Here is a 19904-nt window from a genome sequence, read left to right on the forward strand (position 1 = left end):
AGCCAATACAACTCAAGTTCCTAATTTAAAAAAATGATTGACTAAAGTCAAACACCCAAAAGAATATTAAAATTAAGATTAAAGAAAGCAAAACTCAACGTTGACGATTAGCATCACATAGCACTCCGGTATTACTTAAAGGTGATGGTTTTGTGACCCCGGGGTGGTCACTCGGCAGGCCAACACAACCGATTGAATCAACAAAATGTAAAAGTAAATCAATAAAAACAAGAGTAGACACAGTATTTTGACATGGAAACCGAAAGGGTAAAAACCACGGGCCTTTTTGGGCGGTGCCAAGCCGAAATTTCACTATTTTGTAAGGAACTTGTACATGTTACATTGTGTTTTTGTGGATCTTTGCTCTTCTCAAACTTCTTTCTCTCAAAAATGGAACCTCTCAGAGTTTGAAGTCCCCCCCTTCTCTCTCGTTTCTTTCTTTGTTTTATAGTATAAAGGTGGTAGACGTTGAGTAGTGAAATGGATAATTAATAGGGAATTTACTAGGATTTATGGATAATAATGGGTAGGTTATAATAGGATTAATGGGTGCTGAATAGGATTAATGGGAAATAATTGAGTAATTAATGGTGATTAATAAGGTAATTATTAGGGGTTATGGAGGGGTGCTAGGAAACCGAATGGTCACATATCGACTGCCGACTGCCGAGTCCGAGAGTTATGCCCGACTGCTTGCTAAATCGACCGAGTGCCTATGCTAGGTATCTATCAAAGGTAAAACTTAATAAGTGAAATTCGGAGGGGAGCGTATTACTCCCTCCATCCCATGTTATGTGTCTGATTCGATTAACAAGAGTTAACAGAAGTCATTTTAACTAAACTTTTTATAATATTAAGTTAAGTATTAGGGTACAAAATTTATATATTTAGAAATTATATTAAAAATATTAATAAACAAAAAAAATTAAATTAAAAATAAGTAAAACATAATAAATAAATAAAGAATAGTTGGTTTGACCTATGAATAGTAGATAAAAGATAAAATGGTAGAGAGAGAATATTACTTTTCAAATGATTCTTTTAGGAAAAATTTAGCGGTTTTGAAGCTAATCATTTGAAATTTGATACACTACACCGGCGCCTAATTTCTATGCCCTTTGCTTCGAAACGTAAAAAACCCTAATTTTGCGAACGAGTTATCACTAAATTCAAACTTTTGAGCGAAAAATGTACGGATCGGAGACAGGTACCGAAGATGTTGAGCGAACAGCTTTCAGAAAAGCAGAGAAGAAGTACAAATTGTACTACGATAACGGTAGAAAGTGCGACTTCTTTAATTCGTCTTGCGTATTTGGGATTCTGTTTATTATTATTATTTTTCCTAATTATTCACACTGTGGTCTAGGAAAAAACAGCCGAGGCCTGTGGATTTATCAGAAGTACTGGACTTCAAGTCTATTTCAGAGCGTTATGCTCAAAATGCTGAGCTTCCAGCCGGAATTTCCAAGCTTCAATGCGATTTTGATCGGCCTGTGTTCTGCTTGGAAAGCCATCCTGGTATCTTGATTTTTTATTTTTTGCTATTTAGTTTTAGCAATTTTCATTTTTTATTGGTATAATCTTCTATTCAGTATGATATATAAGGAACACGAAAAATATACAAGATATTTTTAATATAATAGATCTAATTTATTGGTGCTGTTCCATCATGTTATTGAAATTTTGGGCTTGGAATTTGTAAATGGATATTTCCAAGATTCTATTTGCAGTATAATTATCACTCCTCTTGTATGTGCTTCAGTGAAATTTTGAGGTCCTAGTGGAAATAATGAGTGATTGTATTTTAAAACCAGGGAGTACTGATCTAAGGTGGTGATTCTCTGGATTGACATAAGTTGCATGTAGGTTTGGCCTTTCAACTTGATTGGGCTTAAAAAATTTTATAATTTCTGTGTGCAGGGTTTTATTTCATTCCTGGTGCATTAACCATTGAGGAACAGTGTCAATGGATAAAGGATAGTTTAACTAGCTTTCCTCAGCCACCTAATAGAACAAACCACAACGTAATTTATGGACCTATAGAAGACTTATTTGTTTCTGCAAAACAAGGCAAGGTTTTAGTTGAAGAGGAGCCATCACATCAAAGAAATGGTACTGATTCTAATAATGATCAGAGCACAGCAACTGCTCCTTCTTGGAAATTTTCTGATGTACAGAGTTTCTCATCGAGAGGAGAAGCGTGCAAATCAGTGCCAGCCTCTGTTTTGCTTCGTAAATTACGGTGGAGCACCCTAGGCTTGCAGTTTGACTGGTCCAAGGTCTTGTTGATATTCTTCTTTTGAATTCTAGTGGATTGCTTTTTATTTGCTTACCCAGTTTGGATGAGCTTGCTCTCATAACATATTTGAAGCGGCTTTTTTTTAAGCCATTTGATATGCCAAACCCATCTTCAGATTATTTGAAGGACCTAATCGAAAGTGCTGATCATAAAGCACTTTTAAAAGCTTTTTATCTGAACTGGCTGTGTCTTTTTATTAAGGTTTTCTTATTGGTAATTAATGCATAGTGAGTACTGGATTAGTGGATTACAAAAGAAAAAAAAATTATCCAAATGAGTGTATGTGTGGAATGTGTGTGGCATGCTCTTTAAAAGAGACTAAGTAAACTAAAACCTATAAATTATACCATGACATGATAGTGATGATACAGGTAACTCCATAATCTTATATTTGTAATAGTGTTTCCATTATCAAGAGCTAGTTATACATCTGTTGGGTGTTGGCTTTTAACTCTGAATTAGTTTTCTTGTGTGATATTGCAGAGGAGCTACAATGTTTCTTTACCTCATAACAAAATACCGGATGATCTTTGTCAGCTTTCTACAAAATTGGCAACTCCTGCTATGCCTTCGGGTGAAGACTTCCAGCCTGAAGCAGCAATAGTCAATTACTTCGGTCAAGGTATACATTACACATTAACATCTATATAGACCTTAGAAATTAGAATGATATTTCATCTTGAAATTTTCATTCCAGGTCTTAATTGGGCTCACATTCTTTGTTTCCAGACCTGCCTAATTCAAATTCTGAGCATTTTTTCAACTAGTTCTGATTTTGTTTCTCTATTCTCACTTGATTGTTTGATTTGTCTGTGTGACTGTATTTGACATACTTAACTTTCCTCATACTCCTCTTTAGGTGACATGCTTGGTGGCCACCTTGATGACATGGAAAAGGATTGGAGCAAACCTATTGTGAGCATGAGGTGATACACTTGTTTATCTCTTACCCTCTTACTTCCATGTAATGGGCTTTGAAACCAAATGGAAGACTGCTTATGCTAATAATGCTGGACTCGTTTTTTCCTGTTCTCAGTTTGGGATGCAAAGCTATTTTCCTTATAGGGGGTAATTCTAGGGAACATACACCCCTTGCAATGTTCTTGCGTAGTGGTGATGTTATTCTTATGGCGGGAGCTGCAAGGGAATGCTTCCATGGTTAGAATTTTTAACTTTTAAATTTTATTTGTTATTACTTTACTTAATCGAATGTTCTATTTGCTGTATATGAAGGAAATGGAAATTAGTAATATTTGATAAGCAATTGCCGTAGAAAACCCCTGTACATATTGTCACCAGCAGTTGATCAGAGTAGCCAAAATTACTGATCTTTCACAGTGGAATAATCATTTTTGCAATTTTGTATATTGATGGTTTGCATTGGTCACTCCTTATTGTCGCTGGAAACTGGATAAGTTTAACCATCTCTAAGTTTTGTAGGTGTTCCCAGGATCTTCGCTGATAAGGAACATGCTGAAATATCAGAACTTGAGTTACAGTTTTCTGATGAAGATGACTCTTTCTTGGAATATGTGAGGACTTCCAGAGTAAACATCAATATCAGACAAGTATTTTGATGATTTTGTAATTTTTGGATCACCATATTCTGAGGGACAAGCAGCATAACCTTCATCTCAAGAGCTAAGAAGCAGAGTTCTTGTAGCCCTAGACAAGCTGCTGTGCAAAGATTGTATTTTCTATTTTTCCCAATCACCAGTATGGCCAGTTTTGACTCATGATTATCAGAGAGGATCTCACTGTGTTGCACTTGATTTTATATATTAAGATATCAAAGGATTGTCTTTTTTTTTTCTTTTTTTTCTTTTTTTCATTTCAAAAATTATAAACTCTGGGTTTTCCATATTACCTTCAAATAGGCTCTGTAGATTTTGGAGCAAGATAAAAATGCACTCTATAAAAACATATGTACTCTGAGAATAGACTATAAAAAAATTGCAAAATATACTTTACACTGTTACAGAGCAACAGAGAACTGGGAAATGTTGGGACTTGGGATTGTAAATAAAGTCTTACAGTAGTAGAACAAGATGGAAGTTGCAGAAATTAAGATTAAAATAAGCCAAAGTAGAATATTATGGATTACAGTTAGAATAGTGGGGGTAAAAATAATGTGGAGAGTGGAATTTGAAATTATAGACTGGTCTGATAAAATGTGTGGCATAACCTAAAAGGTTGATAATTTAAAAAAATTTAAATGATTTATTTAAATTAAAAACATATTAATATAGAAAAATGGTGATACGAGTTATTATTTCTTCAAACCAGAATCCAAAATGGTGAAGTATTAAACAATTATAAAAAAAAAAAATTCAATACTTCTCAATTTTTACCCTCTAAATTTATTACTTGACAAATCTTTTTACGTTACCCTTTTAGCCCACATCATAAAATTTTATTTATTTTTTCCATTTTTATTTTTAAAATTTTATAATTATATTAGTAAATTAAAAAATATTAAAAATAAATAAATATTTAATTGAATAAAAATATATTAAATGTATTATATTATTAATTAAATAAATTTATTTGTTAAAATATCTACCTAATAATCAATAAATTATAAATTAAGTTTCATTTTAATTGGTTCTACTCTATAATAAGAAAATACGGAGTAGATTTGATGTATTTATATATTTATTAGAATTTAATTTGAATAAATTTGTTACTATTGAAATATGTTGGCATTCTAATATAGAAACTTACATATTTTATGTATTTAACATAATAAAATGTATACCAAAGATCTTGTGATCAAACGGCATAGTCGTGGCCTTCTCAAGTGAGAGGTCACAAGTTGGCGGCGTTAGCTTTTTGTGCTTCAGTAGGTTGAGAAACATAATAAAATGTATGAAGTAAACCATGCATGAGTGCATGTAATCTAGTAAATCTACTACACAAATGTAAACACAACTACACAAAATCAAAACTCAGTCATATACTCTAAAATTCAAACCTTAAATGTAATGCATTTTTGCAAGTGCAATTTTTTAATACTAAACATGTACTACTGATACTTTGTTAATACTAAACGTGCATTCCTAAAAAATTTTGAGAAGTGTAGATTTTAGTGTTCTAGATTGCATAGTGAAGTTGGTGAACCTATAACCTCTCACTTAGGATGGCTATAGCTATACCGTTTAACCACAAGGCCATTTAGTAGATCAATAGTTAATAATTGCCGAAAGTAAAAAATTAAAAATTAAAAAAATTGTGGTGTTAGTTTTATAAACCGTGCACATCTAAAGTTTGTAATATTTATAAAATTTACTATGTAATTATTATTTTTTTTTTATTAAAACTTTCAATTGTAGATAAATTCAGATGGGCGCTGAGTTTCATCCCCACATATATTTGTCAAGTAAATGGTTCCCAGCAAACGGTTTGTTTCACGTATTGCAAATGACTACAATTGTTTTTTTTTTTTTTTAATTACTGAAATTAAGAATAATTTCTAAATTTAGGAATTTGCCTTCCCCAAACGAAATTGGGAATGGATATTTTGAACTGAAATTGTTACGTACAGCAAAACTGTTTATTAATTTTGTTTTGAAGTAGTAGCTGTAAGTTTACGTATTTGAATTACCCAAAATATATTATACGCATCGTATTACCTTCTTCTAAATATATGAAAACTACATATGACAAGTTGATTCGAGGAACTTTTCAAAAAAAAAAAAAAAAAGTTGATTCGAGGAATTAAACGTTAAATTTGACAGCTCACTTACCTTTCAAAATAATTACACTATATATATTTGCAATGTTTTTCTATAATGTCGCTTGCACGTCACTATTATGACTCTATGTATTTCAGTCAAAGTATGACTATGTATCCTAGTCTCCCTATCCTATTCTACCTGTACTCTTGTATTAAAGTTCTGTTAATACAATTAACTGTTCTTATCTGGTATTAGTTAGCCAGAGTTCTTATTCTCTCTTCTTTTTTGTTCCCTTTGTCTCTATGGCCGACAGATATGTTAACTCTTCCTCTGAACGGACCGTCTCAGATGTCGCTGTTACATCCTCTTTTTCTATGGGTGTCAATTCGCTTTCTACTGCTCACCACTTTATCCGTATTAAGCTTACTCACAAAAATTATTTGTTCTGGAGGACACAAGTTGTGCCTTTCCTCCAGGGACATGAGTTAATGGGATTCATTGATGGTAGTTATCCATGTCCGGATGTTTTCCTCCCAATCACTGATACAAATGCAATTCCACAAGCCAATCCAGCTCTTTTTGGTTTCGTCATGACCAAACTTTGATGTCCATGTTAATTTCCTCTCTTTGAAAGAAAACAAGACTATCCAATCTGATTTAGGAGTTGAGTACACAAAGTTACATTTCACCTTTGTTCAGTTAGGAATTTTTCATAGACAATCATGTGGCTATACTCATGAACAAAATGGTCGAGTTGAAAGAAAACACAGACACATTATTGAAATAGGATTGACTCTTTTAGCTCATGCGTCTGTTCCACATAAATTCTGGAATTTTGCTTTTGAGACTACTGTTTATTTAATAAATAGAATGCCTTCTACTACATTAAATAACACTAGTTCTCATTAGTTATTGCATAAATCCCCTTCAATAGAAAAATCAAGGCTATCCAATCTGATTTAGGAGCTGAGTACAAAAAGTTACATTCCACCTTTGTTCAGTTAGGAATTTTCCATAGACAATCATGTGCCTATACTCATGAACAAAATGGTCGCGTTGAATTAAAACATAGACACATTGTTGAAACAGGATTGACTCTTTTAGCTCATGCGTCTGTTCCACATAAATTCTGGGATTTTTCTTTTGAGATTGTTGTTTATTGAATAAATAGAATGCCCTTTACTACATTAAATAACACTAGTCATCATCAGTTATTGCAAAAATCCCCTCCATCCTACTCTTTCTTCGTGTCTTTGGTTATCTATGTTACCCTTATCTCCGACCATGCAATCGTCATAAGATGTCTTTCAGGTCATCTCCTTGTGTTTGTCTAGGTTGTCCTTAGTCATTCCAGGGGTATAGGTGCATTGACTTACATACTAATAAGGGTTACTATGTGCGGTTTGATGAGAATATTTTTCCATGTGCTACTAAGAAAAATTTGAAGGCACTAAATATCTCGCACAATGGACCATGGGCAGAATCAATTTTGTATCCTCCTGATGTTGCCACTGTCGCACACATGCAGCCGAGCCGCGCACTACCTAGATTGACCGCCCAGTAGCTAATTATTGCGACTGGGTAGTCCGCCCAACAGCTGCTGGATAGTGGTTCGGGCGTTGCTCTCGACCAGAACCGTCCATACTATTTCGGTATGATTGCTACAGTGTTTGGTTAGGTTCGAATCGAATCGTGATCATCCATACATATAAGTAATAATTTGTTGGAGAAGAAAAATAAATGAAATATTGTTTTTAAGGGTAAAAATGTCAATTTAACATTTTAGGGGGAAAAACTGTCACTTTAATAACACAAAGGGAAAAAGTGCTATATGCACATAACATAGGGGGGAAAAGTTCCATTTTCCCTTTATTTAAATATAAACATTGGGCATTAACCCATTTGCCCAATGCACGTGTAAAAGTAGTACAAAAAATAAAAAGAGAAAATGCCACTTTTTCCCCCCTGAATTGTTTACTTATAGCACATTTTCCCCCTATGTTATTTATGTAACCACTTTATCCCCCTCAGTTGTTTTTAAAGTGGTCATTTTTCCCCCTCTCTTGTTAAATAGATATTTATGCTGTTAAAAGTGAGGGTAAAAGTGGCATTTCACTTATTATTATTATTATTAATTATTATTAATATTAATTAATTATTATTATTATTATTATTATTATTATTAATTTTTAACGGAGATGGAGGGATCGATTTTTTTTTTGACACACTGCCTATTCATTTTTATTTTTACAAAATAAAAAAATAAAAAATAAAAAAAAAGCCAGCTTCGCCATAATCCATTCTTTCACCTGTGCATATTTGCATTCGCTTTTGTTAAAAATAATTTAGGATAAATACAAACCAAACTCATTACTAAATTTACTTGCTTTCATTCTTTCATTATAAAATGCAAGGCCAATGCCATTAATGACAGTAGAGAACTGGGTGAGAAACCTGGGAAGTTCGCTGCCAGATTTCTTCAGCGAGTTGATGGTTATTTTTCCCTGTCGCTCCTTGTCTACCATTATAGAGATGAGGCTTTCATGTAAAGATCTCTCTCATTGATCGGTTTCTTGTTGCTCTTCATTTTTTGGTGATGTCTTGTACTTCAAAACAGAGCGATATATAAGAACAAAGCATCTTCATACAGAAAGAAAGAAAGGATCGAGTCAAATAACCAATTGAAGTAAAAGGCGTATGCATTGCCTACCTTTCAAGCTTCTGAGTAGAAGGTTTAGCCTTCACTTCCCTGGTGATTTTCCTTAATTCAAAGCAAATTACCAGTTTGAAATCGTGTATGAATAAAAACAAGACCGCAAATAAATAATAAATAAAATAATAATAATAATAAGTGAAATGTCACTTTTACCCTCACTTTTAACAGCATAAATATCTATTTAATAGAGAGGGGGAGAAATGACCACTTTAAAAACAACTGAGGGGGATAAAGTGGTTACATAAATAACATATAGGGAAAATGTGCTATAAGTAAATAACTCGGGGGAAAAAGTACCATTTTCCCAAATAAAAATGAAACAAGAGTGGAATTGTTTAAAAAAAAAGAGTGGAATTGTTACTCCGATGCAGAAAGCAAAGTATTTAATGCTTGCACATCTGCGCGTCACCCTTTCCCTGGAAGATCACAGATTCACATCTCCAGTTTTCCACACACCTAGGAATCTACTAGACGAATCCGAAAAGAGAGTAGGCAGTCGCTACAAAATCTGCAAAACTGCACCCCATTCCTTGCGGCTGATCTAATTCTCTTCTTCTTCTTCATTATTCTTCAAGATCACGTGTTTCTGTTTGTAATGATCACATGAAAAACCCCATTTCAAATCTTGGTGAAGCAGAGCATAGTTATAGCTTAGCACGAGGGGTGGTTTGCTTCGGGTTGCGGAATCGGTGAGTCCGAATGGGAGTGAGGGACACCATCAATAGGACCCTGCTATGCTTCTTAGTGTTCGGCGTTTTCCTTGTCGGGACTCTGATTTACAATGGAACAATTGATTACAGATCAAGATTCGTGAACTTCGAGTCCCCGCTGAGGAACGCTACGCCCTGCCCCAGCAGCGCAGGGCAGCCACTGAAGGTGTACATGTACGATCTGGACATCAAATACAATGTAGGGCTGATGAAAGGCGGAAATGTGAGCGGGAAGCCGGTGAGCTTGTCGACGCTGCCGCCATGGCCGGATGCATCCGGGGGGCTGAGGAGGCAGCACAGCGTGGAGTATTGGATGCTGGCGTCGCTGTTGTACGAAGGTGATGGTGTGTCTGCCCTGGATTTTGTTAGGGTTTCGGATCCGGACACTGCTGATGCGTTCTTCGTGCCATTCTTTTCTTCGATGAGCTATAACACTTACATCAAGCACGGGGATTATTCGGGGGAGAAGTTTGATATTCAATTGCAGGTACCTACCTATTTCAATGCCTTGCTCTTTCTCTAATTGTTGAGATGTTGGAAATTAGGAAATAGTTCTTCAAAGTCCGGAAAACTGAATTTGATTTGCAAAGGCAATCAAAATTAAAGAATAAATTTCACTTTTGGCCCTGTATTATACATGAACCATTATTTGTATCACATTTGGTTCTGTCATCCAATTTGTTGACCAATTATTGCCAAAGTATTCCTTCCGGAAAAAGCAAATACAGTGCTCTTCCTGGAAGAAGCAAATGTGGTGCCCCTTGTTGGCCGGGAAATTAGACCGTAGAATCAAATTTGATACAAATTACATAGTCATGCACTTAATTTGAAAATTTTAATAGTCAAGGAACAAATGTGATTCATGTGTAATAGTCAGGACCAAAAGTGAAAGTTTCTCAAAATTAAATTAGCTTTTTAATTGTAAATAGTAATGCCTTTAAAACAAAAAGATAATGGAATAGTTTTCTGAAAATGGGAATGATCATTTTATGGCTTGTAAGAGTTTGAGGTTGCTCTGGTGTCAGTGGTGTGGTGTTCTATAATAATACTTTGAATTTATTGCTTGATGTGTGGTGTGAACTTTGAGTTATTACTTTATTTTTGCCTGTAGTTGAGATAACAGGACCAGAAAAACAACCAATTAATATTAGTTTGGACAAACATTATCAGCTCTCTAATGAACCTTCATTTAACCATATTTGCTAGATCTGGGTCTTTTAACTAAAGATGGATCACAAACATTTCTTTTCATGAAAAAGGTATGTCTTGCTGTATGTGATAAGTAACAGAGTGTGAGAATGGAGTGATATTGGGGTCATACCTAATCGTGACAGTTTAGTATTAATAAACATGGGCTCCATTGAAAGTAAATCAGTAATTCTGCATACCGTGTTAAAACAGCTAAAGTTGTGATATCACAGACTTAAGCCTTATAGCTGCATGCCTTTTCCTGCCCTAAACTGTTTATGTTCGGTATTGGTGCTATTAACTATATATTTATTATTTTTAATGGTTGATGTGGTGACTGATAGATAATAGATTAGTATAATTTGTTGATTTATTTTAATCTTTTTGCATTTTAAATTTCCAGAGCTGATTGGAATTTCTCCTCCTCGTTTCAGGTTGAAATTGTTGAATTCCTTAAGAAGTCCAAATATTGGAAGCGATCTGGTGGTAAGGATCATGTGATCCCTGTGCATCATCCAAATGCCTTCAAATTTCACAAAGCTCAGGTTAAGAAAGCTATTTGGATTGTTGCTGATTTTGGACGTGCTGACCGAAATATATCTAATCTGCGGAAAGATGTTGTTGCCCCATATGGACATGTGGTTGAGTCATTTCTGGATGATGACCCCCCAGACCCATTTGAGTCTCGCCCCACACTTCTCTTCTTCCGGGGGAGGACAATTAGGAAAGATGTATGTCAGATTGGTTGCAGAAGGATATTAATCTTATGCTTAAAATCTTGAAGTAACAAAACTTGTGTCTGATTCTTTTTCTCATTGTAGGATGGAAGGGATCGTTTGATACTGCAAAAATTATTAGCTGGTGAAAAGGATGTTGTGTTTCAAGGAAGTGAGGGTGTCTCAAATAGTGGCATAAAAAATGTAAGTACATTTTTAAGAACAGTTAAATACTTAAATCTCATAAACCTTTAACATTTCAGTGTACTGTTTGAAATGATTAGTATATGAGATCTGCATGGCTGCATATAACTCTACTTCTCTATCTCTTTGGCTATTTAATGAGAAATTAAACTACTGCTGCATTTCCCCCCTTTAGCTTGCTGAAGATGTATGTATTTTGTAATATCTGGAATCAAGTTTGGACAAGTTTTACTCTAGCACTTAGGTTAAACCTAATAAATACGGATATTGTATGGTGGATTTGATATATGAATATATTTTGTCTGTTCGTACTTTGTTTCTTACAAAAATGCCCAAACATGTATCTTCTCTAAATATAGAAGAAAAAGAGAAAACAGTTCTTTCTTTCATTCCTGAATTCCTATATAGTTTCTATTCTTAGTGACATTTCATCAGTAAAGATAAACTACCAAAAGAAAGTGAATATATCCATTGGCTTACAAAGAAAACCTTTCCACTCTTCTTATACATCAATGAGGGGAGGTGCAATTTAACTCTTGGCAAGGTTATAAAGCTCAGAGTGTAGGAGGCTTAACCTTGTTAAGCCAAGAGTTATTGGTGAATGGCAAGGCACTTTGGTCTCTGCAATCATTGTTCCTTGTCAGGATTCTCTGTTTGCTTTGAAGATATTTGACACTATAATATTGCAGGTTGTAGATCTTTGAAGAAGTTACTAGTCTTATCCATTTCCTAGTGCTTATTTTATTTTACATTTATGACAGTCCACCAAGGGGATGCGGTTATCGAAGTTCTGCCTAGATCCTGCAGGAGATACTCCATCATCTTGTCGCCTTTTTGATGCAATAGTGAGCCATTGTGTTCCTGTTATTATAAGTGACAAAGTCGAACTACCATATGAGGACGAAGTTGATTACAGTGAGTTCTGTATCTTTATCTCACGTGAGGATTCAAAGAAAGAAGGGTACATAGTGAAGCAGCTAAGGAGCATTTCGAAATCAAGATGGGTTGAAATGTGGAGGTTGCTTAAGAACATTTCTCATCATTTTGAGTTTCAGTACCCTCCGAAAAAGGGCGATGCTGTAAATATGGTGTGGAGGCAGGTGAGACACAAGCTTCCTTTTGCAAATCTTGATGTACATAGAAGCAGGAGGTTGAAAGTCCCAGATCCATGGTTGAGATAGTTTCTGAATTGTCATCCACAGAAGAATTTCCTAAATAGCCAAAGTTTTTGACTGTCACTGTGTCAGAAATGGTAGTGTTTGAAAGAGGCACTTCCCACTTCCCAGAATGGGATGATTTTTCTCAGGAGTCTGCAACTTCTTTGGTGCATTCTTTTAGTTATGATTACAGTCTTCATTTTTGGAATAGTGACCACTGAAAAGTAGAAGAAGGTTTTGGAGAGGATTGAAGAGGAGGGTATATGTACAAGTACAACGTAATACCACTTGTGAATTGATAATAAGTTCAATAACAACTCAAATATTTATATCTTCAATTTTATGATTTTAATTTTTTATAGTGATGATGGGTGATGGGTGATGGGTGGAGCAACAGCAGAAGATATGGGAATGGGAGTTGTCATTCAGCTTACCAAGTGGACTATGCAGGAATGGGATGTGTTTTTACAGCCTCTTTTTCTCACCCATAAACTAACGGCAGTATTCATACTTGCTATGTAATTTTTCTCACGTGGCTTCTTAGAATTCCTAACTTGAAATACCATCCAAAATGTCATTAATATTCACACATGGAACAATACAATGCCCTCCCCTCCTTAATTGCTAATAAGTCGCTGTGGAACATTCAATTCATATAAACAAGGAGTCTCAGCTCTTTGGATTCGTTGGATGCCTATATGGGTTTATCAATCATCCACATAGCTCCGTCTTTAGGTTGCCCAATTTTGTTTTTCCTCAAGCGACTTGCATTTTCCCCTCCACTGATGCAACAAACATTTTTATAATTCATAAAGTATATTAAAGTATATTATTTTTAAGCATAAAGTACATTATTCTAATTCATAAAATACATTACTTTATCTTATTACAAAAGATTCATTATTCTACATAGGCCTTGTTTGGTAAAATAGTTAGTCTATAAGCTAATTTTAGCTTATTTGACCATTATTAGCTATTTGACTTGATTAAAAAATCAATATAAGTGTTTGGTTAATCAAGTTTTTGTAACTCCAAAATGCTAACATTTAAAAAGTTGCTCAAAAGGACTTTTTCAATTAGCTTTTTGAGAAAAGAAATTATACCTAACAGCTATCAACTAAAATCTAATTTACCAAACACCTTTCTACAATCAGTTAAAGTTATCAACTAGTTATACCTTCTAACCAAAACAGCTAACAACTATCAGGTAACAACCATTTATCAAATAGGGCCAAAAAATATATTATTATAACTTATAAAATGCATTATTTTACCCCAGAAAGTTTATTATTTTAACAAATAAAGTACATTATTCTAAATTTCTAACATATAAAGTAAATTATTCTAAAACATGAAGTATATTATTCTAATTTATAAAATATATTATCTTATTCCAGAATGTTTATTATTCTAACACATAAACGGCTGAGTAGATCACACCGCTATTTTTTTTTACGTCAAAACGACGTCGTTTTAGACCGTGACCCACACAGTTGACCACAGTCCACGCAATAATTTGGCAATTTATATCGTGGACTAGGATGCACAATGCATTATGCACCCTGTACCAAAATGATGTCGTTTTGGTCATTTTAATTAATAGTTTGTTTTTTTGGAAATCACGTTTCCCGTTTCGGCTGGTCTGTGTATTTGTGTTAATATTCTGTGTATTCTTTGAAGACATTTTGTGTATTGTAGACTGCGATTCTGTGTATTCATGTTAGGGGTACTTAAACATAGGTTGCGACGTGTTTTGTGTATTCGAATGTTAGGAGAATGATTTCTGTGTAGTTGTGTCAATATTCTGTGTATTCCCTCAAGTCATTATGTGTATTCTAGACAAGGATTCTGTGTATTCATGTTAGCGGTACTTAAACACAGGGGTGATGTGTTTGTGTATTTAGTGTTTTCATTTTCTGTGTATTCTTTGAAAGCATTCTGTGTATTGTAGACTACGATTATGTGTATTCATGTTAGGGGTACTTAAACATAGGTTGTGACGTGTTTTGTATATTCGAATGTTAGGAGGATGATTTCTGTGTAGTTGTATCAATATTCTGTGTATTCGCTCAAGTCATTCTGTGTATTCTAGACAAGGATTCTGTGTAATTCCCTGAAGTCATTCGCGTCCACCGTCCACTAACATTCAAAACGACGTCGTTTCGGACTAACACGATATAAGGATTGCAATAATTTGCCATGGGTTCATGCACTAGTGTAGTATATCTTCAAGGGCTGGGAGATCTGTTTGGGATTGGGATTGGGATTAGACCCCAAATATAGATGATTCTCTGATCCACTGTTAAACGTATAGCCCAAGGTTGTCACAAGATACCTTTAATCTTGTTTTGGGTTCCACAATCCAATGCATTTCTAATATGGAAAATTAAGTGGTCTGTGAATGAAAATCTCGGCCCCAGTCTCTGCAATTTATGATCTTCTTAGAACCAAAGATGACAACAAGCCGCCGTGGATGCCCTTCATTCCTCCAAAGCTTTCTTTCATATTATGCTTGGCTTTACGGCTACTGAAGACAACATGCATGCTGTAATTCTGGATAGATATATATGTGCTTTCTGCCAATCCAGGAATGAAACTGTTGGTCATCTCTTGTTTTCAATCGTTATTCGGTGGTCCATGATGATACGTCTTACACACACACAGGGTCTGATTCCTATGCAAGATAGACCTTCTCGTGCAGATGTGCAATCATGCACCACCAGGTATGTAAGAATGCACCACCACGTGTTCATAAATGCATGGGGTGTGGTTCATTTGTGCATTTCACCTTGGTGCATTTTAATTTGAACACGTTATGGTGTATTTATGCATCCCTAGTGGTACTGACAGGGTAATTGGGCAGACACCCGACCCGGAACCACTAGAGGCAAGGCAAACGGTTACGTGGAAGTCAAACGATCACATAGCAGGGCATTTACTCCAACATATTGAAGAGAGAGGATAATTAATCTAATGACTTCCCATTATTACTACCTAGCACTCAATGTGGGCTCACCATTATGAGGGGTTTATTACACCCATCAAAAGAGTCGTTGCACCTTAATATAAATAGTGGACCCTGTAATAGAATGGGGACACTTGGATTCTTGTACTCACACATAGCAATACAACTGATTACTTTCCTAATATTATCGGTAACCATATTTACCGTTAGGGGTGGTGGTTAGCAGCAGGGCTACGAGCAAAAAAGGTTTGAGTTCAGTGCGATTCCAAGCTGGTAGTCAGCCACGTCACGGGGAATATGAAGCTAATGAAAGTATCATGCAGAGGTACAAAGACGCAATGCTGAAAACTCTGCGTGAGTTTGAGGGATATGAGATCCACCAAGTGCCTCGCGAGCAAAATGCTGACGCTGACATGCTATCTAAATTAAGCACCGGAGTCCCCAACTACATCCGTAGGATTGCTCGGTTGGAAGATTTAGAGACTTCAAGCATTGATGTCTCGTGGGTCTGTCCCGTGCAGTCTAGAGAACCATGTTGGATCAACCACATCAAAAGATACAAGGCGGACGGTACTTTGCCACAAGATGAGGAGGACACCAAGTTGACAAAGCTATGGACACCCATTTATGTCTTCTTGGATGATCAACTATATAAGCGGTCCTATAATGGTACACTTTTGAAGTGCATGTACCCGGATGAAGCCTAGTTGATGATGAAAGATGTTCACGAAAGAATGTGTTCCGTGCACCAGGGAGCATACACTATAGTGTTATAAATCATGTTGCAAGGTTTATTTTGGCCCAAAATGTGAAAGGATTGCACGGAATATGCGAGGCGGTGCCCTAAATGCCAAGAAAAGTATCTTGTGCCGCTTCAGTGATTCCCTTCAAGTGATTATAGACAATGGTCGCTAGTTTGAAGCAAGGGAATTCTCAGAGTTCTTGTCAGAGTGGGGTGTGTAGCGGTCTCTTACCCTCAAGCGAATCGTCAGGTGGAGAGCATGAATAAAACCATCCTTGCTGGCTTAAAGAAGAAATTAGAGGTAGCTAGCAGAGCATGGGTAGAAGAACTTGATAATATCCATTGGGCCTACTGCCTACCACACAACGCCGATGAGGGCTACTTGGGAAACTCCGTTCGCCCTCACTTATGGATTTGAGGCTCGGGTTCCGGTGGAAGTGGTCATACCGAGTAGGAGGGTGGAGGAGTACGAACTGGACCAAAATAAACTCCAACAAAGGATCGATCTCAATTTCCTGGATGAAAAGATAGAAACAACATTTTGTAAGATGGAAAACTATAGCTGTCAGTTAAAGTCTTATCACGACACAAGGGCCAATCCCGGTACTTTCAAGTAGGTGACTACATGTTATGAATGAGAGAAGCTAGCCAGCCCTTAAAAGGGGACCAGCTCGCGAAAAAATGGGTGGGGCCCCACATCATTGATGAGGTCATTCGCCTAGGAAAGTACAAGTTAAGAAAAATAGGTGGCAAGATAGTAAATAGAATATGGAATTCGGAACGTTTAACCAAATATTATCAAGTGTTGTCTTGCAAATGTAGTATTAATCATGGTCCACCCAGATTAATTTATTCTAATAAACTATTATTTCCTTTGTGGGCAATACATGATGAAATCAAAATGCAACTCTCACGGTCTCTTTACATGATGAAGTCAAAATGTAACTCTCGTAGTCTCATAAAAAACAAAAGTTGGGTGAGGCCTTGCCTCGGCCAGGGCCGAGACCACCTCAGACATGATCAAGGCTGCGCCTCAGGCCCAGGCCACACTTCGGCCCTAAGTCCAAAAAAAAAAAAAAAGCGGGAGATTTAAATAACAGTTGTTATTAGCATATGGAGGTTCTCAAAAAATGAATTTTCTAAACATTATTTAAAGATCTCAGATATGAAAAAAAAGGAAAAACATAATAATCAACTACTCATTCTCGGCAATATCTTCAATGATTATGTTCTCTAGAGGAACATTGTTGATATCCACGTGAAGAAGGTCAACAATAGCTGAAGATTCACGGTCGACATCCTTCCTAGTAGCAACAGTACCAACTTCGTTATTGGAAGCATCAACTTCATAGTACTTGGCATTTGGGTAAAGATTCTCTTCTATCACAACTGGCAAGCCCATGGCCATTGGGTAAAAACCAGGAACTTTCTCGCGAAACACCAGATAAATCTGTTGCTGCATAGTGTACATCGTAATTTCGAATGTGACTTGAGTCTCTGCCTCAACTACTTCTAGGCCAGGGTTGGTCTTCAAAAATTCCTTAGCACCCTTAGCACTGCTCATGTAGATTCTCACATCTTCCTTGTATGTGGCAAAACGCTTGTAAACCTCCTCCGCTTCACTAAGGGCAGCAACATTGGACTCCTTAAAAATAGCAATAGTGACCTGAGTCTTCTCATGATCCTCTTTTTTCCTTTTTCAACGCAGTCTTCAATGCTTCATGATTTTTCCTCAGTGCCCCAAGCTCACCCTCCATGGTGTTTAGGGATCCTTCTCGTGTCACTAGAAGCTCCTTGATGCATTTATTATCCACGAGGATCTCAGTACGTAGTCTCTCTCGCTAGGCGGGAAGGACTTGTCTTTCCAACATAGCTAGTAGTGAAAGAATAAGGTGAGACGTGTTGAGGTGTGATAAACAAATCTTAAAAGTAAATGCCCAACCTCTATGAAGTGTTTGAGATACCGCTCTTCTAGAAAATTCACATCCATAGCGCCCAAGTAAGTCACATCCGCAGGAGGAGCAATGCAAGAGGCATACTTGTTGATAGGGGTGAACATCGGTCAGTTTCGGTTAATAACCAAACTAACGAAAAAATCTATAACCTTCGCATAATTGACCAAAATAACCGACAGAAATCTCATAACAAAACCAACCGAAAACCAAAAATTTCGGTCAGTTATGATCAGTCATTTTTAACTGAACTTAATTACCTAATGGGCTGAATCTTTAAAAATTTAGCCTAAACTCAAAAAATTTCTTTTTCAAAAAAATAAAATAAAATTACACTAGAAACATAAGGGAAGCACCTCTCGGAACGCAGTGGTTAGCCTAAGGCAGATACGACCTTTGAGGTTGAAGTAGGCGTCCTGGCTGCGTGTTGGTATATGGTAGGGTCCGGAGCCGACCAGTCACCCCTCACAACGAGACTGGCTAACCAGGCGTTTTCAAGCCTTTACATTGGAAAGAAGTGAGATTCTTGGCTACTCAGCCTAGGCAGCTACCCGGTAGTCAATCCTCTCTCGGACGCGAGACGATTGGCTGATTTGTACTAGTTTTCTTTGAGTCTTTGCAGGTTTGGGATATGAAGTAAGATACGGAGGAACTACTGCGTACTAGGAGTGGTCAACTAACTTAGGATAGACAAACTAACTGGTCTGTACTATACCCACTTAGTGTGGCGCATCTCATGTAGATGCTTTTCACCTAATTAGAGTCTTAATTTATACAGGATGTTGAAATGCTAGGTGGTCGGTCGGAGGGCTCACATTTTATTTCTATTGTTTCCAAGTGCCAAAGATTACAGCTCAAAAGAACGGTATGCACAGGGGACCGCTTAGTTTAACCGTTGCGTCCAAAGGGACCACCACCTGAAAGGTGACACCCATTCAGTGATGCGTTGGATGAGGAGTAACTAGTCAGAAGAAGACTTGACTTTTAGAAGCAGTGAACTGGTCGAAAAATATTTTGATATACTGTCCTGAGACATCGACTTCGCGAAATCTCAAGAAAGTGGGGAAATGGATGATGGATGGTATACTGGGTTGATCAGTCGAACTAGTCAACCAAAAGGGCATGGGTCACATGGACCGGCTTAAGAAACTAACTCGATCAAGGAAACCCAATAAGGATACCCAGTATGGAACAACTTAGGAGTTTAATACGGATTGTGCTTAGTATTCATAGTGTAATAAGGATTGGGGTTATTATTCATAATTTAACAAGGGCTCCCAATATGAGACAGTCTATGATTTCTATTCTTTGTAGGGCTCCTATCCCAAAATATGTATAAATAGTCCCATGCATGGGGAGGGAGCAAGCAATATCCAGCAATACAACACTCATATTCTTTTTATTTTCTATATATTCTCATATACTCGATATTTTAACGATTGTGTTGGCCAGTTGTTGACCACTCAAAGTGGTCTAGTGGCACCCGGTGTCTTGGTTTACACTCCCACATGGATAATGGGAGTGGGTTCAAGCTTCAGTTGAGACGAAGGAGAAGAGGGAGGGGGGGGGGGGGGGTGG

The 19904-nt window shown here is 36.5% G+C and overlaps 2 protein-coding genes across 2 annotated transcripts; both read left to right on the forward strand.

The window, feature by feature from the left end:
* The first annotated feature begins 1037 nt into the window (after positions 1–1037).
* On the forward strand, positions 1038–4112 carry LOC116026796 (alpha-ketoglutarate-dependent dioxygenase alkB). Its single transcript, XM_031268193.1, has 7 exons — positions 1038–1283; positions 1367–1518; positions 1921–2279; positions 2783–2921; positions 3159–3225; positions 3336–3457; positions 3740–4112. Exons 1-7 carry the CDS (start codon positions 1189–1191, stop codon positions 3874–3876), a joined length of 1071 nt encoding a protein of 356 aa, XP_031124053.1. The 5' UTR covers positions 1038–1188; the 3' UTR covers positions 3877–4112.
* A 4954-nt stretch (positions 4113–9066) lies between these two features.
* On the forward strand, positions 9067–13013 carry LOC116026670 (probable arabinosyltransferase ARAD1). The gene is made up of 4 exons (XM_031268023.1): positions 9067–9889; positions 11025–11321; positions 11412–11510; positions 12272–13013. The coding sequence occupies exons 1-4, from the start codon at positions 9392–9394 to the stop codon at positions 12689–12691; spliced, it is 1314 nt and encodes a 437-aa protein (XP_031123883.1). The 5' UTR covers positions 9067–9391; the 3' UTR covers positions 12692–13013.
* Positions 13014–19904: the final 6891 nt, after the last annotated feature.

This window comes from Ipomoea triloba, chromosome 8 (genome assembly GCF_003576645.1).
Source record: "Ipomoea triloba cultivar NCNSP0323 chromosome 8, ASM357664v1".
Taxonomy (NCBI): domain Eukaryota; kingdom Viridiplantae; phylum Streptophyta; class Magnoliopsida; order Solanales; family Convolvulaceae; genus Ipomoea; species Ipomoea triloba.

Coding starts and splice junctions, on each gene's coding strand:
- LOC116026796 (XM_031268193.1), top strand. CDS start 1,189: ATGTACGGATCGGAGACAGGTACCGAAGATGTTGAGCGAACAGCTTTC. Junction 2,280..2,782: donor TGCAGTTTGACTGGTCCAAG/GTCTTGTTGATA, acceptor GTGATATTGCAG/AGGAGCTACAATGTTTCTTT. Junction 3,226..3,335: donor AAACCTATTGTGAGCATGAG/GTGATACACTTG, acceptor TCCTGTTCTCAG/TTTGGGATGCAAAGCTATTT.
- LOC116026670 (XM_031268023.1), top strand. CDS start 9,392: ATGGGAGTGAGGGACACCATCAATAGGACCCTGCTATGCTTCTTAGTG. Junction 9,890..11,024: donor AGTTTGATATTCAATTGCAG/GTACCTACCTAT, acceptor TCCTCGTTTCAG/GTTGAAATTGTTGAATTCCT. Junction 11,511..12,271: donor CAAATAGTGGCATAAAAAAT/GTAAGTACATTT, acceptor CATTTATGACAG/TCCACCAAGGGGATGCGGTT.